The 24,542-nt window shown below is 40.0% G+C and overlaps 1 protein-coding gene across 9 annotated transcripts in view; it reads left to right on the plus strand.

The window, feature by feature from the left end:
- DCDC1 (doublecortin domain containing 1) overlaps nucleotides 1-24,542 on the plus strand; it is a 246,362-nt gene that overhangs the window by 191,688 nt on the left and 30,132 nt on the right. For all 9 annotated transcript variants that reach the window (XR_014505400.1, XM_083415302.1, XM_083415304.1 and 6 more), the window contains exons 22-30: nucleotides 3,399-3,509; nucleotides 4,862-4,961; nucleotides 10,287-10,422; nucleotides 11,704-11,854; nucleotides 18,121-18,279; nucleotides 19,454-19,657; nucleotides 20,500-20,614; nucleotides 21,854-22,024; nucleotides 24,215-24,400. Coding sequence is in view for 8 of the 9 variants with exons in the window: in XM_083415302.1 (XP_083271428.1) it covers nucleotides 3,399-3,509; nucleotides 4,862-4,961; nucleotides 10,287-10,422; nucleotides 11,704-11,854; nucleotides 18,121-18,279; nucleotides 19,454-19,657; nucleotides 20,500-20,614; nucleotides 21,854-22,024; nucleotides 24,215-24,400 (1,333 nt within the window). In the remaining variant the exon portion in view is untranslated. The remainder of the gene's footprint in view (nucleotides 1-3,398; nucleotides 3,510-4,861; nucleotides 4,962-10,286; nucleotides 10,423-11,703; nucleotides 11,855-18,120; nucleotides 18,280-19,453; nucleotides 19,658-20,499; nucleotides 20,615-21,853; nucleotides 22,025-24,214; nucleotides 24,401-24,542) is intronic.

The following is a 24,542-nucleotide window of genomic DNA, read 5'->3' on the forward strand; positions in this document are numbered from 1 at the left end:
GCAAGGAGAGCCAGACCTAACCCATCTCTGCCCAACTGAGTATTTGGTGCAATGCCAAGCCAAACTGGAGGGGTGGGCTGAGGGAGTTGCTGTGGTCCACAGGAGTTCATGCTCCATCACCAGGAAACCTCTCCTTGGAACAGAAAATGAGGGTCTAAATCTGGCGCTGGGACAAAGAGACAAGCTAGGGATGCTGTTGGTGTACTATCCGCTCTGCTGCCCAACAACCGCCTCAGCCAAGCTGGCCAAAATGATCTCCAAACATGGTGTTAGAAGAACCCAGGACAGTTGTGCCGGGTGATTTCAGCATCTACACTGAAGATGCCTTGGGTCCAGTTCAGGCCTCTGTGGCAACCATGCGACTGTCTCAGGTGGCCATCAGCCTGACACACACAGCAAGGCATACACAGAACTTGGACTTTGCTTCAAATGGGAAGAGAGGAACAATCTGGAAGTAGGTAGGGTGAATATTATCCTCTTGCCATGGTCCTGCCACTTTAATAATGTAACCCTTTTAATGACTGTGCCATATAGTTTTAAATGTTTTTATATTGTTGTATATCACCCTAATGTTTTCTGTAAGGGCATAATATACATACATACATACATACATACATACATAAATGCATCACCAGGATTACTGAAGAAACTTGTCTGCAGTTGCTCTGATCAAGTAGGGAAGATCTGAGTGTTGAATCACAATCTTACACGTTACTTGTATCCTTATTGGATATGCACCCATATTAGCAACAGGTTGCTGTCTGCCTACATCACACTGGATTAAGAATGGAGTGTGTACAACCCAACAGATAGGGGTTAAGACCACCATATACTTAAAGCACATTTTCCTCCCTCATAATCCTGGGAAATGCAATTTGCCCCTTACAACGTTACCTTTCCTAGCACCCTTAGGCAAACTACATGTTTTATTTTGGCAAGGGACAAGATGAGTTTTAAATGTCTGGCATGCATTAAGGCTAGATGTGCACTAGGTAATCCAATTCTTGTGGTAATGATGGGAATGTGCCTTCCAGTAGGTCTTGCAATGGTAACATTCTAATGGTAGCACATTTTTCTGTTTTCAACATGTAAAAAAATGGAAGGAAGACAACTGGAGATAGCCTGAAGTATATAAATTACAGGAATGATTTAGAATCATGTCCCTAGCAGATTACAAGGTTGTAAAGAGCTTTTACGGACACATAGCTTGCCTTTTTGCACAATAATTCCCACAGAGTTTCACTTGAAGCTGTTTCCATATTTGTTGGATGCAACAACTCTGTGAATATAAATTATATCTATTTGGATAAACCGCTTGAAAACAGTGAGCATTATGCTTGGAAAGAGCAGATTTTGTATGTTCATTTTATATAACAGGACTTTGAATATTCATATAGCAGTGAAAAGCTTTGATGTAAAGAATAAGTTAAATACATCGTTTCTCACATTGTTAGCAGAGATGTCACCTTTTGACCTTTCTTTTAAGGTTTTTAGAACATCTGATACTTTTTGATAATGGTTTAATATTACTTTTTCAGATTGATTAAATACACTTCATACATCACTGAACAATGAGTAGCATTCAGATCGGCTGTCCACTGAGCTGCCTGCAAAAATGATAAAGTTAAAAAAATAATCTTCAAAGTAAAGTCAAGCCTGAAATTGAAATCTTTGACGCATACATCTCATAATTAGTTCTCCCTCTGCCAGATCTAAAATGTGAATATGCTGTTCTTAAAATTGTTCAGATCTTTTTACAGAGAAATTTAATGAATGGTATCAGCTTTTTAAAAAGTTCTTCCTCTAGATCTGAAGTTCCTCAAACCAAACTAGCTTTTATGAAGTTGTTGAATTTCCAATTTAGGTCATTTAAGAGAGTTGGGGTTGGGGTGTGGGTTGTGATCCCCGTGGCTGATGCAACAAAGAGCTGGGCTTAATACAGGTATGTGCCTGGTGCCAGAATGAGGCCATAATCAGACTTTAGGAACTTAGCCCAACTGTAGGTGCGGTCGCAGTCAATTATAGGTTAACACTGGTGTTATTGCTGCCACTTCTCCACTGTTTGTCAGTTTGATCTCATGTTGGAAGGAGAGAATTGGGACAGAAAGATTGTCTGATCCCTGTTCCACTGGAGTCTGTTTCAAAGGTGTAGGACATAGGATATAAATTCCATATAGCTTGATGTAAAAGTGATATACATATCACATTTGTTTCATGTAAGCACAGTAGGATCCCAAGAAAAACTTCAGGCATACTCAGTGTCTTTAGACACGCCCAGTGGGGTGTTGTATTTCCTTTCAACAACTGACCTTCATGACATATCATGAAGTGTTTAGAAAGTTGCTTTTTAAAAAAATCAGATTGCCAAATGGCATGGAGAACAGCTGCCCTATTGACCATGAAGGGTGAGTTGCGCGGTTCTGTGGATTCCAGCTATTGATATAGATGTACCGGTATATGCAATCATTGTGTATACATTTTTCAAATGGTTTTGGTGGTGGTGGTGGTAGGATGTCTATTCAGGCAGCAAGTGTCAGTGAAGTTTTTTGTTAACCAGGAAACTTTGTTGTTTTGCTGTGCTCCATGGTGGTAGATGCAGCAGTTCTTCCCAATTGGTGCCACCATTTTCCATCCCCAAATGTTACTGGAATGGTGTTGTGTCAAGTGAGCAAGGGTGGCGATGGCAGCCAAGCTAGTAGCTGTGAAGAAGGGCTCTTGCTTTTGCTGCTAGCTCTGCTATCACAGCTGGTGATAAACCTTCATTTTTTACAATAAAAAAAGGCAGGGAATTGGTGTTTGCTACTGGGGTGAGCAAACCCTGGAAAACCAATTTCAAAAGGTTTTCCCCACACCTACTCCAAATAGGGTGCTAAATTTTGGAGGGCATTTCATTTCAACCTTGTGTAGTTTCTGCACATTTCCTTTATGAAAATGTAGAAAATTTACACATATGAAGTAGGTTAGGAAGGATTCAGGTACTTTAAGAAGTACAAATATACGTATATATGTGGTGCTGTGTATTTCCCCCATGTGAAAGGGAAAATAACTTATAGCATTGTAGCATCAGTGTGTCTTATAATGACCAAGCTAGTGTCATGGCTGTGAACATTGATGCCACCAGGAATAAGATGTGGAGTGAAGAGTGAATATTTTGTTTGCTTGTTTGTTTGTTTAATTAATTTCTATCCTATCCTTCCTTTCTTTCCCAAGGGAGCCAGGGATGGCAAACATCAAAAGGTTGAAACAGCACAGATTTGCCTTGTCTGCTGAGATTGTGTAGCTGTGTTTCATGTTTTTCCAGACTTGCACTGCAAACTACAAAGGAGGATCTTTTTACTCTCTTGGAAGTTTTTTGGGTTAGAAAAATCATTCAATCAACATGCTTTAATTTCCTCTAGAAATGTTGACCCAGAAAGGAAACAGAAAGTGAAGAGACTCCCGAAGGCACACGATGATGCTGATTCAGAAAAGAAAATACACCGAAAAGAATTCCAGCATTTTCTGGAACGGTAAGTAAACCCACATCACAATCTTTATTTCCCCCCAATTTAGATATGTAAGCACTTGTGTGCTAAGGCATATAGTCAACTCAATGCTCTCTAGATGCTGTCGGGCTCCAGGTCAGCAAGGCTGGTGATTTCTTTATTTATTAGTATAGTTGTATATCAGGAATATCCCAAGGTGGTTCACATCCTAAAGGGAATTAAATACAATATCAAATATATAGTCTATAGTAAAACTGGTATCACAAACCACATCACATACAACAATAAACATGGTCAGCAAAGGCAGGCTGCCAGCCTCATAACTAGTTTAACCAAAGGCCTGAGTAAACAGATGCATTTAAACTGGTGCAAGAAACCCGTCAGGGTCAGTGACAGCCTGCTCTGTTAGGGAAGGACACTCCAAAATTGTGGTGATGCTATTGAGAACGTCCTGGATATGGCAGTTGTAGGCTAGCAATATCTGGCACTAGGTTGGCTGCTGATATGCCAAGGCTAGGAGTGGAGAATGACACAGTTGCCTATACTGTATAGGCTATCCAGGCTTGTAACTCTCCAACCGTTTGACTTCACCCCAAAGGCCCACTCCTCCATTGTCTCCAGAGACAGATGGATGCCAACAACGGTAGCTTATAACTTTTTCAGTGCACATGACACATTTAGAGAGGGGTGTTTTGTAGGCAAAGGGGCTTGAAAGGCATTCATGCTTCCCTTCAATATGCAGGAAGCATATTGAAACTTTCCTTCACTGCTGTGAAATTGTTCACTCACCTTATACCTTCCCTTGCCAGGTTCCTAATTATTGCTCTTTTTTATTTGTTAATTAGCTGTCCCCTTGACCATATCAGCTCACAATAAAATAGCCATACAAAATTCAGACAGTAATAATATTTGCCATAAAATACCACCCTCAAACGCAACCATTGGGTTTTAAAAGCAGGAATTGTAAAGCAAGGAATCTAGTGCTCACCAATAAAACTGGTACATCAGCCTGGTGTGGCTGTGGAAGAGCACTCACTGTCTTTGTCATTCTGCAGAGATGCTGTGCTGCCATTCTGTACAGCTGAGGAATCACCAGTCTTGAAATTGCTCCCTGTAGACAGGATTAGTTATTTCCAAACCTGGAACCATTTTCGCTTTACTTCATAAATACTCCCCTGTGATGCTTGGACTTACGACTCCTAAGCCATCAACAGGATAAACTACACTTCAGGTTACAGCAGTGCTGGGTTAATTGATATTTCTAATGAAGAGTACAGTTGCCCTGTTTGTAATGTGCCACTTCAATCCCTTCAAGTGTTGAAAACTTAATGCAAACAGAGCCATATACTGTATACACATTCTCCTTATTTAAAAAGGTGCACCATGGCATTGAATTTGCCTTTTGCTGCCAGAAGACTGTTCACTGAAAAGGGGGTCGAAATCTGTCTTTTGGAAGACTTGGAGAGAGATCAGCTGGTAAGGAAAAAAAATGAAAATGAAATCAGAGGCATTAGTGCTTCTTCAGAAAGCGTTGTTCCTATAAAATGAGCAGATAATGATGAATCACATCCTACTCGTATCGTTCCAAACACTGCTTGAAGCTATGGTTGTGTTATGCCCCATGAATATTGCAATTAGTAATAGGAGAGAAAAAATACCCTTTTGGCATTGAGTTAAACCCAAAGAAAGAACTCTTGCAATGGGAAAGCAGACTTTGGAAACAAAGTTTGAAGTCTGGAAAATGAAAGAGAATATAAAATTGAAAATGGGCTTAATTTGCATTTGGCATTTTGCTCAGGATACAGGGCAAAAGAAATAACTGAGAATCCTGACTTCTCTGGGATAACAAGGGTGGGATTTAGAATAATTTGGGATCATTCCCTCCCGCTCGTCAGGAGGGGTTCCCAGAGCAGACTGGGCAGACGGAACTGGAAAGAGCAGCAAATCCTTCCTTAAAAGCTAAATTGTTATCAATGAAACAAACAATGCCAACCCTGGGAAAAAGAAATCCGTTGAGACTACATAAACCAACAGCACTTCAATCTTGCGAACCTTTGTATACTTTACATATGACTTGTTGTCTAGCAGAAAGAACCAAAGAACACCTTATTTACTCCCCCCAGAACAGGACATGTGTGGCAAGAAACTCTTGTTTTGTCTGTGAGAGCAAGGAAGACAGTCTACTGTGATATAGAAAAGCAGTAGCCTAGTGAATGGGTTCTCAGGTATATAGGGCTTTCTACCAATGAATAACTCTCTGCAGCCAACTCTCTCCAGCCAAAGGCCACATCAGCTGAGGCAAGGATGTTCACTTTTAACTGTGTGTGAAAGTATGCACCAACACCCAAGTAGCTGCTGTACAGATTTCTTCAAGAAGCACCCTACCCGCAATGGTTGCAGAAACCTCTGCACTGCTTACTGATTAAGCTGTGGAGCACCCTCTAGTGCAGGGGTTGTCAACCTGGTCTCTACCACCCACTAGTGTGTGTTTCAGGATTCTAGGTGGGTAGTATGGCACAAGTTGAATCTTCCTTCTATCAAGCACTGGTGGACGGTAAGGAAATTTTACCATCAAGAAAGATTCATTAGTGGGTGGTAGGTATAAAAAGGTTGACCACCCCTACTCTAGTGGAACCTTCGCCCTTTAGCCAGGGTCAACCTAGTCACCTTTTTCTCTAATAAAGTCTTTGGGAAAGAAACAAAGAGAGCCTCTAGCACACAAAAATGCATTGTATTAGGGGAAGTGGCTTGCAGAAATGTGTATATTTGTCAGAACTGCATACAAAAAGGTGTTTAATGAGGAGAAATTCACATTAAAATACTGGTTTTTCATGGTGGGTTTTTAAAATAGCAAATCGCTGCAGAAATGTAAACTGAATTTAAGATGGTAAAAATGAGAAACTGACAGATGTGTTCATCCCGACTCCTGAGCTCTATGAAAAAATAATTTTGGGAAGCCACACTGTGAGCTGGTAGTATATATAGATCGTTAATAAGGACTTTAAATACCCTCCTTACTTTCCCCAGAATAGGACATGCATGGCAAGAAAAATCCTATTTTCTCCCTTCTGGTAAAGTGGGATAATATCTAATCACATGTCCAGATGAACAAAAAGTGCTTCTTGTCTTCAACAGACATTTATTTCAACACTGAAGGCAAAAGAGCTACTTGCCATTTTAGTGAACTATTGACAATGCTAAAAGTGTGGCTCATTTTATTTTAATATTTATTGAGTCACTATTTCCTTTTTATCCTAGAGATTGGTGTTTAAATTTTATTATGTAATAAAAGAACCATATTATACTTCCCAAGTTCAGCAATATTCATTGGGTATAAACCTTAAAGAAGCTGAGGAGAATTAATTACTAATTTTCTATGTGATCTATTTCTCTGATTTTGTTGCCAAGTATGGTGGTTTTATAGGGCCTTAATTATTTAGCTTCATTTTTTTTAGTAAAAAAATAGTATTTAAATATGAACCATTTTTATTCAAATACAAAATTCCATTTTTCTTTGTTACATTTGCATTGCACTTTGCTAAAGGTATAAAATTGTTGCTATTGTTTTCTCCTGAAGCTTTCCTTTGTACTCTGCTAACTCCAGATGCTCCAGCCTCAGGTATTTGCAACAGGAACTCCTGGAATGTTTTGGCTTATAGTACTGAAAGTCCAATGCAGAAACTGAGAAATATCTGGAATTTTGTTCAGAGTGTAAGCTCAGCTGAAGATTTCACAATACGATTGATTGATTGATTGATTGATTGATTGATTTTGGTTGCTGTTTAGTTTCCATAGTAATAGTTGCATTTTTTTTATTTTAAAGAGATTTTATTTAAGAAATTCATATTCCATTTTTTAAAAGTCCTTCGCAAAGCAGCCTACAAAATGTTTAGTATACAAATCTGGCTTATAAAGCATTTTAAAAATAATAAGAAAAAAATCAAAGTACCAGAGTATTTTGGTTTTGACAAGGTTCACATGGAATGCTATGCTGAACCATTTGTTGTTGTTGTTGTTGTTTAGTTGTGTCTGACTTTCATGACCCCATGGACCAGAGCACGCCAGTCACATTTGTCTTCCACTGCATCCCGCAGCTTGGTCAAACTCATGTTAGTAGCTTTGAGAACACTGTCCAACCATCTCGTCTTCTGTCATCCCCTTCTTCTTGTGCCCTCAATCTTTCCCAGCATCAGGGTCTTTTCCAGGGAGTCTTCTCTTCTCATGAGATGGCCAAAGTATTAGAGTCTCAGCTTCACGATCTGTCCTTCCAGTGAGCACTCAGGGCTGATTTCTTTCAGAATGGATAGGTTTGATCTTCTTGCAGACCATGGGACTCTCAAGAGTCTCCTCCAGCACCATAATTCAAAAGCATCAATTCTTCAGCGATGGTCCAGCTTTCTTCCATACATCACTGGTCCAGCTCTCACTTCCATACATCACTACTGGGAAACATCACATACTGTTTAAGCCTGCCTTATAGAATTTTAAGCATAACCTTGCTAGCGTGTGAAACGAGTTCAATTGTGCGGTAGTTGGAGCATTCTTTGGCACTGCCTTTCTTTGGGATTGGGATGTAGACTGATCTTCTCCAATCCTCTGGCCACTGCTGAGTTTTCCAAACTTGCTGGCATATTGAGTGTAGCATCTTAACAGCATCATCTTTTAAAATTTTAAGTAGTTCAGCTGGAATACCATCACTTCCACTAGCCTTGTTATTAGCAGTGCTTTCTATGGCCCATTTGACTTTACTCTCCAGGATGTTGGGCTCAAGGTCAGCAACCACACTACCTGGGGTGTACGAGACATCCATATCTTTCTGGTATAATTCCTCTGTGTATTCTTGCCATCTCTTCTTGATGTCTTCTGCTTCTGTTAGGTCGTTACTACTTTTGTCCTTTATTATGGTAATCTTTGTACGAAAAGTTACTTTCATATCTCCAGTTTTCTTGAACAGACCTCTGGTTTTCCCCATTCTATTGTTTTCCTCTATTTCTTTGCATTGCTTGTTTAAGAAGGCCCTCTTGTCTCTCCTTGCTATTTTTCGGAAATCTGCATTCAATTTCCTATATCTTTCACTATCTCCCTCACATTTTGCTTGCCTTCTCTCCCCCACTATTTGTAAGGCCTCACTGGACAGCCACTTTGCTTTCTTGCATTTCCTTTTCATTGGGATAGTTTTCGTTGCTGCCTCCTGTATAATTTTACGAGTCTCCATCCATAATTCTTCAGGCACTCTGTCCACCAAATCTAAATCCTTAAACATGTTCCTCACTTCCACTGTGTATTCATAAGGGATTTGATTTAGATTGTGTCTTGCTGGCCCAGTGGTTTTTCCTACTTTCTTCAGTTTAAGCTGGAATTTTGCTATAAGAAGCTGATGATCTGAGCCACAGTCAACTCCAGGTCTTGTTTTTGCTGACTGTATAGAGCTTCTCCATCTTTGGCTGCAGAGAATATAATCAATCTGATTTCGATGCTGCCCATCTGGTGATGTCCATGTGTAGAGTCGTGACAAAGAGTGTTTGTGATGACCAGCTTGCTGTCTTGATAGAACTCTGTTAGCCTTTGCCCTGCTTCGTTTTGAACTCCAAGGCCAAACTTGCCAGTTGTTCCTTTTATCTCTTGACTGCCTACTTTAGCATTCCAATCCCCTATAATGAGAAGAACATCCTTTTTGGTGTCATTTCTAGAAGTAAGTCTTCATAGAACTGGTCAATTTCAGTTTCTTCAGCACCAATAGTTGGTGCATAAACCTGGATTACTGTGATGTTAAAAGATCTGCCTTGGATTTGTATCAAGATCATTTTATCATTTTTGAGATTGCATCCCAGTACAGCTTTCACCACTCTTTTGTTGACTATGAGGACCACTCCATTTCTTTTACAGGATTCTTGCCCACAGTAGTAGATATGATGGTCATCCGAACTGAATTCACCCATTCCTGTCCATTTTAGTTCACTGATGCCCAGGATGTCAATATTTATTCTTGCCATCTCATTTTTGACCACATCCAGCTTACCCAGGTTCATGGTTCTTACATTCCAGGTTCCTATGCAATATTTTTCTTTACAGCATTGGACTTTCCTTTCGCTTCCAGGCATATCTGCAACTGAGCGACCTTTTGGCTTTGGCCCAGCCGCTTCATCAGCTCTGAATCTACTTGTACTTGTCCTCCGCTCCTCCTCAGTAGCATGTTGGATGCCTTCCGACCTGAGGGGCTCATCTTCCAGCATCATAACCTTTATATGCCTGTTGTCTTTGTCCATGGAGTTTTCTTGGCAGGGATACTGGAATGGCTTGCCAGTTCCTGCTCCAGGTGGATCACGATTGCAGCTGCTTTCTTCTTCCCATCCTCCTGCTGCTGTGAGCAAAGCCATGGTTTGCTGTCATCCAAACCCAGGCTTGTGGTTTGTCTTGCTCCAGATAAACCACAACCTGTAACGAAGGTTTACAGCTTGTGATTTGTGCTTCAACCTCTCACTGAGATCCAGCACTAAAGGCCTTCTGGTGGTTCCCATACTGTGCGAAATGAAGCTACAGGGAACCAGGCAGAGGGCCTTCTTGGTAGTGGCACCCGCCCTGTGGAATGCCCTCCCATCAGATGTTAAGGAGTAATTCTGTAACATTTAGGAAATATCTGAAGGCAGCCCTGTATGGGGAAGCTTTTTAAGGTTTAATGTTTGACTATGTTTTTGTGTGTGCTGGAGGCCACCCAGAGTGTCTGGGGCAGCCTAGTCTGATGAATGGGGTGCAAATAATAAATTATTATTATAACAATAAATTATTATTATTTTGGAACAGATTTATGTTTCCTGTGGAGAGCAATGGATTAATCCATACTGGACTATGACTCAGCAGAAGAAACGTCTCCAGCTTAGTAATTTAGCATCTGATATAACTGCTATTCGTGCCTACTGTGCCATGCGAAACACAACAAGTGAGCAGATTGCTGCCTATGCTATTTTTGCAAAATGTACACTTAATATATGTGAATAAAAATAATTTGTGGATAAATTTTTATTAGTTTTCAATTACATTCCAATAGCCTCATTATAACATTGCCAATTTATAATACAATTATTAATGCCAATCATTCAAATGCCAAACTATATAATTTAATTAAAGTGGGCCCCCATGTGCTAGTTTTGATGGCTTTCTGATTTTCTTTATTTCTGTGTTCCAAAATCTTATTATTTTCCATTACATTCCAGTCACACATCTTCAACCCTGCTATTCTTGGTAGCTGAGTAGGGAGGGGAGCAGACCATTTGGCTTAATCCTTGCACCAGCTCCAAGCTGGTGCAGCTATAGGGTCCAGATCAGGCCTGTGAGATCAGCTTGAGAACCAGAGGACCTGGGACTACCTCAGCGCTGCTGTCTCCCACCTTTGGAAAAATTTTCCTCTGGATTCTGCTGGTGGAGATAGCACCTGTAGGCCTCTTGCTCACCTGCACATTCAGTGGGCAGAAGGGGAATGTTTCTTCCAACAGAGTGATGCTTGTGTCAGCAGTGGGAGGTCAGCTCAGCCAGCAGAGCTAATGAGAGATATGGCTCAGCACAATCCAATCCCTGGAAAAAGTTTGAGGTGGTGGTGGTTGATTGCTCTGTTAGTTAAGTTTAAATTTGCAATATTGAACCCAATGGCTCTCAGAAGTGCTTAACGTTGGCTGGAAGAGTCCCACTGTGGTTATTTCGTAACCACATTTTTTAAATTTACTGTTATGTTACTGTTCCCAAAACAATGTTCTACCTGACAGTAGAACAATTCCCCCTTTAGGTTCAGTCCAGCTTGTATATGATAGAACATAACTACAAAGTTCCAGTTTGGAAACTGCCATGAAGTATGTAATATCAGCTGTATTCTGAAGATGGCATAGCTGAAGCCGTTCTTAGAGCTAGTGCTTCTGAATGGAAGGACTAAAATTACAAAGGGCAGAGCATAGTGCCTTTGTCCTATATGCCAGGCATAGATTGCTGAATTGGTTTGGAGAATTCAAACCACGTTTGCAGCATAATAACAAAAAGAAATAGGCGTGCATATGGAGGTAAAGCATTGTGTTTAGTCATTCTTTGCTGAAGAGACTATGCTGGAAATCTGTCTTCATGGGCCTCTATAATCATGAACACTAGAGCTCACCTTGTAAGAATTTTCATTGTAAATAAGAAACCTCTTCTGTAACTTAATTAAGGCCAAGCATTCTTGCATACATTTCTCCAGATCTTGCTTTAGAAGTCAAGAATGACATTGTTGTTGGGGCCAAACTATCTGTTGAAAGAGCTACAGTGGAATTTGAAGAGAAGAAGGTTGTGGAAGAGCTGCAAGAAAAAGAAGCTACTGAAAAAGTAGAATGCAATGTGGATGAATGTCTGTAAGTAATCCTAAATGATAAAACACAGTCGGTAACCCAAAACAAAAAAAAAATCATTTGTGGAATGTTTAGGATGCAGCTATTAGGCTGCAGGGATAATTTCCATTCAGTTTTTTATGCGTTCTTCGGATGGAGGGCAGTATATTAATTTAATTAATAATATTCTTATTATTTTTTGCTTACAATTTGAAGACATTTTAATTGTTTCTCCTACTTAGGATGAATGGGAAACACTATATAGTGTTTCCCATTCATATATATACAGTTAACCTTATCTTCAATGGTATGGTGACTTAGATAAAAGGGCATAGGAAATCCTTCTCAAATCTGCAGATGACAAAAAGTTGAACCCTTCAGAAATAGGAATAAAATTCAAAATGGCTTTGCTGGAATAGGATGCTGACCCAAAATTAACAAAATGAAGTTTAACTGGAGAAAAATGCAAAGTTCTGCTTTTAGGTGAAGAAAAAACAACAACAGCCAAATACACAAGTATAGCATTGGAGGGGGGGGTGTTAATAAATTGCAAAGGTTTTTGGAAAGGTTGCAGCTGAACATCACTCTGTGGAAAGAAAAGCCTTTTTTTTCTGGAAGGCCAAGTCTGGATCCAACCAATAATTTCCAAATCACCCAGTCAGACCCTCATTTGAAGTTCTGTGTCCATTTCTGGGTGCTTCACTTTACGAAGGTTATTCACAAACTGGAACAGTTCAGAAAACAACAAAGATTTTCAAAGATATGGAAAACATCATATGAATAAAGGTTGGAAGAACTGGCTGTATTTAAGTTTGGAAAAGAAAAAAAATGAGGTTGTGATGGGAGGCAGCCCAAAGGGCTTTTACATAGAAGAGGTCAAAGATTTGGTTTTCTTCTGCCCCAGAGGGCAGGACTTGATCTGATGGGCTCAAGTTACAGGAAATAGACTTAAAATCAATAGATTAGATCCAGAGGGGCTCCTGCTTGCATTAGGAGAAGTCTGTCATTACTACCCTCCCAGTTGCAGCCATCTATGCCACATCCCATGTCATTCCTGAGGCTTCCTGAGGGGACATATGGGCTGCAGCAAGGAGAAAGTGGCTGGACAGTCCCATTCCATATATGCACTCACATACATTGGAATCTAGCTTGATGGACCTCAAAAGTGCTTAACTTCACCTGGAGTTCATTTCCTCTCATTTTAATTACTTATTCTTAAGGGCATCGTATTTTAAAATAAACTAACATCCATTCAAGGCTTACTGGAGGCCACGATAATCCAATTGAAAAAGAGTCCCTCCCACTGTCAAGAACCTGAAAAACTATTGTCTGTGTACAGTCCTAAGGAAAGAGGACTGAAGGAGGAAACAGTACCCATTTGAAATTGGCTGTATAAAAACAAATGCATTTACTCATTCAAGCAATAGGTGGCACTGTTGTTTTCTGAAATATAGAAAAGCTGTCAATATTAGGAATAAATCATAGAAATCATAAAGTAGCTGTTACTGTTGTCCTGTAGGGTGATATTAAAATCACATCAGTGGGGAAATTTTCATGTTCCAAAAGGGTAATAATAATATATATTTCATGTCTTCGTATGCATTATCTTCATGCATGTAAAACTCATAGGAAATGTTCCAGAAATACAATTACAGGGCATATTTCTCCAGGGCATATATAAGGGCATATTTATCCAGGGCCACTTGTTCAGGTGATAGCTGTCATTACACTCTCTGAAACAGGAATACCGTGGGACCCTAACAGACTCTCATTTAGACAGGTTAGAATTTTTGTAGGAAGCAGACATATAAGAGCTGTTAATTCTTGCCTCGGTAAAACTGAATGAGAGCCAATAAACTGAAGCTCAATCCAGATTAGATTGAGGCACTGTTAGTGGGTGGTTCTCTAAACTGGATAAATGGGAGGTTGCCTGCTCTTGATAGGGTTACATTCCCTCTGAAGGAGCACGTATGAAGGAGCAAATAATGGAGGTCCTCCTGGATCCATTGCTCACTTGAGGCTCAGGTAGCCTTGGCACGGAGTAACTTCCATCATTTTTGGTTGGTGGCTTCCATCATTTTTGGTTGGTGGCAAGGAAAGTCTATGCAATGTGTTATACATGGAGCTGTCTCTGAAGACAGTTCAGAAACTTCAGCTGGTGAAGTATTTAGAGGCCAGGTAGCACTGGCTGCAAATTAGCTCTAAATAAGGAATTAGATCTACATCAGGAACAAGGAGGTAATAAATATTTCTGTTGTAATCTGCTGCCCCTGTGGAACCTGCCACCCAAGACAGTCACTTCACCTTGCCTCAGAGTACCTTGTTTCCCATGTAAGAAAATGTTTGATTGTCTGTGGATATAAAATCATTTGAACAGCTCATAGAATAAGTGGAATTCCCAAAAAATAAAGGAAATGATACACTAATTAAACAATAATTAAAATGAACTTTTGTATATAGCAGATGTTGGACTATATCTCTTGCCATCCTTGATTTTTGATCATGTGGACTGTGGGAGCTGAAGTCCAACATCACTGGAGGATCAGAGGTTAGCTACCCCTGCTATAAAGTCCACCTTTTACCCTGCTTCATATTTCATTTACCTCCTGCCATTATGCCGTGTAGCTTTCTTCCTGACCCTTCTCTGTCCTCAAACAAATAACTTGCTTAATGTGAAATGTTATGTGTTTGAACCTGCAAAATATGTTCTTATTGGCAATTTATAAGAGTTCCCATAAACTGCAAGTGGGCAGCTCTGCTTGTGTGTCTTCTATTTCAAAGTTCATAAGTTGAAAGAGTAAATATTTCTTTAGAGAAGGTTTGCAGAAAGTCTTATAGACCATTTTTCAGTTTAGTGCTTAGCATTGGCCTAAGCAATTTTCTGTTGCTGGTTCAAATGTTTCGCTTCCTGAGAGGAAACACTGGATTCTGTAAATGGGTAGTTTTCCATGGCCTTGCATTAGGGAGGAGGGAGAAATTTAATTCAATTTACATTTAAAGGGGAATGTAACTAATTCACACTTTGCAAATCAACATGTGAACCAAAATGTGCACTATCCAAATTTTGCTGAAGAGTTTTCCAGCCAATTGATGTGCACAAAAAGGCATGAAAAATGCTTAAATTGGTTAAATGCTTATATTGTGGAGAGCTGCTTTGCAAAAATGTGTGTAAAAGACAGTATTATGTACAAAAAAATGTATGTAGGAAGAGAAATTCATCTTAAAATGTTGACGAACTTTCAAAAGTACTTCAGTTCATTTTTTTTTTTTTTTACTTCTAAGTGTAATTCTAATTTACTGACTTTTCCATTAGGCATGCAGATATTATGTTGGACCGTGTATTATGTATTATTTGCTTTAAAAAAAAAAAGATCTGATCATCCTGGACTTGACTGGAACCTACTGACTGCCCCAAAGAATTATGCCTACAAGTAAATTATGAAACTGTAAATCCTCTATGCTGAAGCGCTGGATAGCAAAAAACCACACCATGGAATTTGACCCAAATGGCTGTGTTGATGGAACAAACAAAATAAGAGCAGAGATATTAGAGCTGTGTGCAAATGGTCTCTCAAATTCTTCAACCCTATTTGTAGCTTGAGAAAGGTGGCGGGCTATTTGACCTTCGGATGAGACCTTTTATAGTGGTGATCACTGTTAGCAGTGGCGATAGCCTAGGTTCTTTCTCTGTTTGACTCCACTGTCCAGTATAAAAGCAATGGACTGCTTTTATAGACCAGGCAATAGATAGTTCCTCTTTCCGTATGAGCTTCAAATGTTTCTTGGTAGGTTACCAGCTGAAAGCCACACATGTAGTTGTATCTTAAAATCCCAATTTATCTCTAACTGGGATTTTTCCAACCATTTACCAACTACCAACCTTTTTTTTTTTACCTCAGTTAACCATTCACATACCACAATATTATAACACAGAAAAGCATTCTTATTTGTAAATTTATATAACATACCGACAAAACTTTCCCCTCAGCGTTTGCTAATTCTCCAAAGTTCCCTTGCCCCATTGCTGAGAATGCAGAAGTGAAACAACATGAGCGTTAGGAAGCCTGCACAGGTGTCAGGAAAACAATTTGTTGTGGCAAGCTATTATCTAAGATAGGAAGGGGAAGAGGAGCAGTAGCTCACTCACTCAGACACAAATCATGTAGCTAACACTAATGAAGCGGATTTATAATGCCTCTGTAGTTGATTTAGGTCCCCCCCAAAAAAGTATTTCTTGCTGAAAAGGATGAGAACTCTCCTGTTGTTTAGCATCTTTAAAGCACCAAGTAGATACAAACTTCTGGCCTGCCTACCGATATTTATGACCTTCATGTGAGGTGGGTGGGGAGAGGAATCACAACCCTTGGGTTTTTCTCTTGACCCAGGAAACACATTTATCTCACTCTATTCTGAAGAAAGATTTCACAACCTGTTTAGGTAGGTCTGTGTACATCATAAGAACATAGTACAGTGGTACCTCGGGTTACAAACACCTCGGGTTACAAACACGTTGGGTTACAGACTCCGCTAACCTGGAAGTAGTACCTCGGGTTGAGAACTTTGCCCCAGAATGAGAACGGAAATTGTGTGGTGGTGGTGCGGCAGCAGCAGCAAGAAGCCCCATTAGCTAAAGTGGTACCTCAGGTTAAGAACGGTTTCAGGTTAAGAATGGACCTCCAGAATGAATTAACTTCGTAACCAGAGGTACCACTGTAGGTATGTTATAAGAGCCATCACTTCTGGTATAAGAATCATCTTACCATAGCACATACAGTGGTACCTTGGGTTAAGTACTTAATTTGTTCTGGAGGTCCGTTCTTAACCTGAAACTGTTCTTAACCTGAAGCACCACTTTACCTAATGGGGCCTCCTGCTGCCGCTGTGCCGCCGGAGTCCAATTTCTGTTCTTATCCTGAAGCAAAGTTCTTAACCTGAAGCACTATTTCTGGGTTAGCGGAGTGTGTAACCTGAAGCGTATGTAACCTGAATCGTTTGTAACCCGAGGTACCACTGTACCAGGTATTTTCTGTCAATGGGAGAATAAGATTTTCATAAGATTTTATTTATTTATCTGAATCATTTAAAGACTGCCTTTCATCCAGTTATGATCACCGGGGGGGGGGGGGGCGTGTTCCCACAATAAAAAATAAAGTTACTATTTGTCACTACTATTTGTCACTAAACATTAGATAAAACCAGGAGTTTACAACATTGCAAGGCTCAAGCTAGCAGATATTTCAAAGGCACTCTTTCAAGTATTTAAATTCTAAGTTATTTCAGGGCCTTATAAGTCCGGGTGGCATATAAGCAGCAGTGCAGGTTCTGGAAAATTGATGTTACATGACTTTTGCTGGGTTCAACATTCAGCACTTTGTGAACAACAGTTCTTTTCATAAAATGGCTGAAGTCTGGTTATGATTCCTCCAAGCCACCTGCTAGTGACTAACATAGCTGCTAAATCCAGTGCATGAAACTATGAAATGTTCCTTGAGGAGCACTGTTCTTAGAGTAGTATCTCTTGTGTTGTCTCTTGCAAGAGATACTAGTCTGCAAGAGATACTACTCTGAAGAAAGGTTTTTATAACTGAAAGAAACTTCCAGATGCATTATTAATGTGTATGACTGCTGCATTTAATTTGTATACTTAACTGAATGACTCATATTGGCATTTCAGTGTCATTTGACCTTACTATTTACAACCCCGTTCCTCCATCTACACCCAAGTAATATAAGCCTGTCAACTGAGGATAACTCTTGATGCATCTAATGAGCTGAATTATAGTCTACAAAAGATTGTATCATAATAAATGTGTTATTTTTTAGCTATTTCCAGACTTTGTTGTTTATATCTTTGTTGGTTGTACATGGGATTACCTCAAGAAACTATAGTCCTAGCACCTGTTTGAGTGCAGTCTTCTTCCTCCCTCCCTCTATTTTTGGTGCTCCCCCATTTTTTTCCTTCCCATAAGGTAGAAGTAATATCCACACAGTGATAAATTAAAGTGTTGGTTTATATGCTTCCCAGGTAACCCCAAAGTTTTGTAGTAGTATGAACTGTAAGGTTGGATAAGGAAACACTGTTGAGTACACAATCTTAAGAAATGTAAAACTACTGTCTGAATCATTTAGACTGCAATTCTGCACACAGTTTAACTGCCATTGACTGTTTCAGCTGCTAATCTCTTAATAATCCTTAGTTTTAATTAACGACTTAACTTTTTATGAGAAATTTAAACTAGTGACAATCAGCAGTGCTTCAAATTTCATATTGAATTTTATATTTTTTTCAGGACTTCACATGCAAAATCTCATCTTAAAGCAGATGCATCTTATACACCCATGAAATATGCTTGGCAACAAAATCTCTATGATTTTGATGAGGACTGCAGCCTTCAGAAAGATAAAGATGAACTGTTCTTTGAAGATGCAGAGTTATATAAAAAATACAGGTCAGGTCATATATTTATATTTCCTAAATTGTTTTTAGGACAGAATCTAGCAGTTTGGGCCACCACCATTCTGTAAAATCACTTGCTGTCCACCCTAATCTCTTTCCATACTTTGTGGAATTAGAAATTTGCAGAAACGGTAATCACGTCCCTCTTATAATTTGGGATGGAGGCAGTGGCAGAGCTTCATGCTACTGCACCGGGGGGCAGAGAGCAGGCGGGGGCATGGCTGGTGTGCGTACTGAGGGTGTGGTGCACCGCCCACAGGAGTGTGTTGCTCAGCTCGGGCGGGGGGGGGCAGCCGCAATGGCACCCCATCAGGATTGTGCTGCTGGGGGCGGTGCACTCCCTCCGCTCCCCTCTTCCTCCCCCAGTGGGTGGGGGATAACTGGGGCTGCATTAGTTGCACCATTGAATCTTAGGTTCACAACAGTCATTTCATAGTCCCCTAACAGCTTCTAGTACCCAGGCTCTGAAAGTCATACAAATGTTACCTAAGAATGCTGACTCTACAGAAGAGAAAGAAGTTTGTTGGATATAAACTTGGTGGGAAGAAGAAAAGGAACGAGAAAGTTGGGTTAAAAGCAAAGTTGCATTAAAAAACTCTTTAATTGTCTAAAAGGAAGAGTCAAAAGGTCTTTACATGTTTTGAAATATTTTACAAACTAATTTGAAGGGTCTTCATTATGTCACAGTGACATATCATTTGTATTCTGTTTTCTCTCTGTGACTTTAAAAATGAAGTCAGACTGAAGAGACTTGCTGGACTGTATTTCAGTGTATCTTATTTCCAAAGTTTCAAGTAAGCAGAGAGAAGCACAATACATCTTAGATAAAGGTGGAGTGTATTCCAGTATTGTATGGTGTCTAGAAAACTTCTTTATGAGGCTTAATCAATAAGCTCCACTATGCTCTCCCTCCAGACCATTCTATACTTTCAGTTGATCTCTCTTTCCACAATTTCACCTTTCCACCTACCCAATTTCTCAATAACTGTGCTCAACTTTCTTTGTATTATGGTATGTATCTGAATTCAGATGTCAAAAGCACAAGTTGTAGAAGTAAACAAAGTTTTGGCACACTTCATTTGCCTTGCTCTTTTTTGTCCATTACCATGCAATGAAATATTTACAGAGCATTTTTCTGCAGCTCTATGTCTTTTTGCTTACTTCAGGCATCAGCCTAAACTGACTGAAGATTTGCAGAAAACTCATCATCAACAGTTTGAATTTAGAAATGGGAAGATTATCAACTGTAGCTTTCGAAATCTTGCTTTAGGTGTGGAGAATTCTGATCTGCGTTCTGGCGCTGAAGTGGTTTTGTTGGGAAAGAAATGTGACAGTATCAATCAACACTGGATATGGAGAGAGGATAGCAGGTGAACATTCACTGTCGGAAATGTGGTAGAATTTCACAATAATTAAATTGCATTATTAGTGGGACTTCCAATCAGGCTAGGCTACTTTTCCATTTCACTTGTTCTTTAAGTGCAGATATTGCAGGCCTCAACCACCAGTTAGTTCTAACATTTTCTAAGATGGTCTTTCAAAAATGAAAGCATCTTAGACAAGGGGCTAAGAAAACAGCCAAAATTATAATTTTTGTTTACAAAAGGCCCTGCATTTTAGTCTTAAATATGCTACACTTTCTGTGAACCCTTGTGCATAGCTCAGCCTTAGTATGTGTAACTGCAATAACCCAATATTTTATTCTTCTTTACCCTTTCCCTTTGTCTGTTGAATCCCTTACATCAAGTTCTACATTATAAGCCCCTTGGGGCAAGGACTTGACATCTCAACTTTTTGTAAAGCGCCATGTTACATGGATGGTGCCTATTTATTGTTTTTAATTATTTATTTACTTAGCAAAATTCAACAAAACTTCCAAGTCCTTTACAAGAAACCTTTCTTTGTCACCTCCCGCCTTTTCTTCTTACTCCTTTCCTTCTCACCTCACTGTCACAGAACTCTGGAGACAGAAGATGAAGCCCCTGGAGGTCACACTCTGGGGATGAGGGTGAGCAAGCCCTAAGACTCACTGCTGCACTCTGTGGCATTAAAATGTCCATGCAGCGCTTTGTGTAGAACCAGTTCAGTGTTATTACTTAAAAAGATATCTTTAGAAGAATCTAAAAGTGAGGTATACATTTAGCAAGGAAAAAATCTTTTTTAAAAACAACAACAACTGTCTTCTGATTTCCACCTGAATTTCTGTTCCTAGGACATTTCATCTTGTGCTGGACCCACAATTAGTGCTAGCGGTATCGATGCCCAGCATACTCAATGGGTATCCAAAGAGTCCTCTGGAAATGCAAGGGTGTCCTGTCGTCCTTCAGGTAAAACTGTTTGTGTGCTTATATAGTTTTACACTGCTTATATGCCAAGGTGGCTTCTAAGTACTTTACAACTATAAAATGAACTTATAATTAACACTGACATTAAAACATCCTTAATTAAAATATACAATGAAACATTAAAAACATAATAATTAATACACTTGGAATTGGTTAAAACAATAGCATCAGAAGATCAGTTCAAGGGAGGAATGCTTGCCAAAACAGGTATGTTGGCACATAATGGCAACTCAGATGGGGACTTCTGCATTTCAACAGAGAGGGTGTTCCATAACATTCACCTTAACAGGTTTCATTAGGTGATCATAGTGCCCTTACTGTGCAGGGAAGAAAATAGTTTTTCAGGTAACCTGGTTCAGAGTTATTTAGGGCTTTGTATTTAAGCAGTCGAACCTTAAAACTAGCTCAGTGGCTAATAGGCAGCCCTTGCAGGTCCCTCAGCACTAGTGTGATACCTCTGATAAGGAACACCACTCATTACCCGAGCTGCAGCATTCTGCATCAGCTGCAGCCTCCAGACCAGCGGCACGGGAAGCTCCACATAGAATACATTGCAGTAATCCAGACATGAGGTCAACAACGCATGTGTCACAGTGGCCAAGTGATCCCTGTCCAGGAAGGGTGCAGTTAACTGGAAAGGCAGCAATGAGGTCAGGCTGAAATCACATGATTCACACCCCTTGCCCAAACCAGTGTTAACCATTTTGTGTGGCACAGTGTGCTGTTGGAGGAAGAGTGTCAGCTGCTGGCTTTCATGGCTTGGAGCAGAAGTCTCAATAATTTGGCCTGTCCAGAAGGCTTTTCAAATGTTGAAATTCACCCAGATTTATATGTAGTTATTAAAGGCAAACAAAGTTCTCTTCCTTTTATTTCAGCTAACCCATATATATTGACCAAGAAAAATGCTAGAGAGAACAGGGAACTGTATTGTAGAGGTCAGCAGGAGGTGTTTCCCAATGTCATTCTTATTATTTAGTGGCAATGACCTAGCAATGAATAAGTCCTGCAAAGGCTATTATAACTGCATGTACAACAAAGCTAAAAACCAGCAGGATGCTGAAGAAGAAGAAGAGGAAGAGGAGGAGGAGGAGGGAAGGCATATATCTTACCAGATAAACCTGAATATTTTAAAACATTTTCTTTAAAAATACCAGTTTGGAAAGAGAGAATGCAAAAAAATAAAAATCTTAAAACAGGATGGCCTATTTTATGTTCTCACAGAAACACAAAGAATGTAGAAATGGAGCTGCCAATCAAAGGTGGAATTACATGGAAACTACAAAGGTTATTAGTGCCTTTTACAGCACAACCCTGGATCAAGAAATCACAGCAGCAAATTATTCTTCGATTTGCACATTTTCCGTGGCCAGCACAGAGAAAATAGACCAACCAGTAAGTCAGTTTTGTTTTCTGTATAGACTAGAGAAATTTGACTTCGCGAAATCAAAAGGGTGGCTATGTAGACATGTCTAGATGTATCTGTGCACCAATACCCAATAGAAAGAGATATCAAATATTCCGCTTCTTGTTGTCTGTGGTTAACAGAAGGAACAAGGATAAGGCAGGAATCAGGCTTGTGTAACATCATGTGATTCATTCACACTCTTAGAAAACACATTGTTTTATGGCACAATAAAGACTAATAATTTTATTATGAGAGTTTGATTGTCTTCAGGGAGACTGAAATGCTGGTTGGGGGACTTTTCACTACTCCAAAACATATTGTAACTAATATTAAGGTGGTCATCCTTGAACAAACAAATTTAAATGCAGATGGCAATCTGAGAGCGTTCAATGTTATCACATTGTGGATTGAATTGGTGCAGTGGAACTTTAGTTTAGCATACCGGTTGATGTACCAATACCAAAATGTTTGCGTTTTCAACTATTGTTCCTTGTGAGTCGTCACTGTTAATAAGGTAATTATCACCATCTATGCTTTTCTGCATTTCCTTTCCTTCTGATCTCACTGCTTACAACCCCCCTCCCCCCCCCCCCATGTACATATGTACCTGCCACTCAGGACGCCACTTCATGTATTTGATGAAAGCTTATGCCATAATAGGGGACGCGGGTGGCGCTGTGGGTTAAAGCCTCAGCACCTAGGACTTGCCGATCAAAAGGTCGGCGGTTCAAATCCCTGCGGTGGAGTGCGCTCCCGTCGTTCGGTCCCAGCGCCTGCCAACCTAGCAGTTCGAAAGCACCCCTAAGTGCAAGTAGATAAATAGGGACCGCTTACCAGCGGGAAGGTAAACGACGTTCCGTGTGCTGCGCTGGCTCGCCAGATGCAGCTTGTCATGCTGGCCACGTGACCTGGAAGTGTCTTCGGACAGCGCTGGCTCCCGGCCTTTAGAGTGAGATGAGCGCACAACCCTAGAGTCTGGCAAGACTGGCCCGTACGGGCAGGGGTACCTGTACCTTTACCTTTATGCCATAATAAATGTGTAAGTCTTAATGTGCTACAAGATTCTTTGTTGAGTTAGCATCTTGCAGCAAAAATAGCTACACCCCTGGAAATTGTTGCATTGTTTTATGTTCGTTTTGTGAAACTTGGGAAGTTCTTCTTCACAGATCTCATTGAAGTGAATGGGATCAGTGAAAGGGTACAAAGTACCCCAATGCGATTATGTGGATTTTATGGGAAACATGTGGAGGTTATCCATCTTAACGAACAGTGTGGTTCACATACTAAAACACCAACATGGAAGCTGCTTTTCTGTCAGTTCATACCATGGTGTAGCCTTTGCAAACCTACCACTACTATGTGTGTTGGGGGGGGGCATGAATCACACCGATCTCCACCACTTTATTGTTATCTCAGTTACAGTTGGTTTGTTGGGGCCTTCATGATTGGTTCAGTTCAAGTGAAATTGGCCTTCAAAGCCCTAAATGTCTTGGGACCTCAATATAGGCAGGAGTGTCTCATCCCATATCAGCCTATCTATGTCATAAGATCTTTGGTTTGAGGTCCTTCCTGAGTGCTTTGCTTTTCCGCAGTGGCACCCCATCTTTGGAGTGCCCTCCCCAAAAAGGTATGCTTGGCATTGACATTACAGTCTTTGTGGTACCACATTAGGACTTGAAAAGAAAAAATGCCCAAGCATTGTAAAGGTTTATGTTACCTCAGAATACAATCACATGCATGTCTACTCATTGAGCTCACTCAGACTTACTCCCAGGTACTCATCTATTCTATAAAGGTGCATTTAAAAACAACAACCAAGGATTCCATTTTAACAGAAATAATATTATGCAACAACATTTTTTTAAAAAAAGTTATAATAAAAATATATACTTTTTAGGGAAATGTTACCTGCCCCCCCCCCCGGCAAAAAAAAAAGAGAGAGAGCGAACATGACATCTGTTATTCAAAAACTAGCTGTCTGTATCCAAGTTAGGAAAATATTAAGATGTATTTGTTTATGTATTTTTAATTCAAATACACCTTCGTGTTTTCCAAACTTTTTGGATGTAAACAAGTTTTTGAATAATAGATGTCATATTGGATCACTGCATTTTTATTATGGGTTCTGCCCACCCCGACCCCCATTTTTAAATGGTTTCAACCATTTTTATTTATAGGGCTACTATTTTCTTTCACCGTGTGGAAAGCAGAAGGTAAAGATATGCTTGGCTTGTGCAAGGACCATAAGAGGAAAGAAGGACCTGAAAAGGTTGCACCCTGGTACTGTATTCTCCTGTGCCTCTGGTTCTGAGGAAGGAAAGCATTTATCCATCTGGCCCTATAAGTGCCTTGATGTTAACAAGGTTTGTGACAGTGTTCCTGCTTTTCAATGACACCTCCTGCCATGTATATATGCATTTAGTGTAATCCACCAGCTGGCAATGTTACAGCCTTCTCTTGTGGAGTACTTTGAAACATTGGCAATCTGTATTTCAATCTGGAGAT

Source organism: Podarcis tiliguerta, assembly GCF_965153285.1.
Source record: "Podarcis tiliguerta genome assembly, chromosome: 1".
Classification (NCBI taxonomy): Eukaryota; Metazoa; Chordata; class Lepidosauria; order Squamata; family Lacertidae; genus Podarcis; species Podarcis tiliguerta.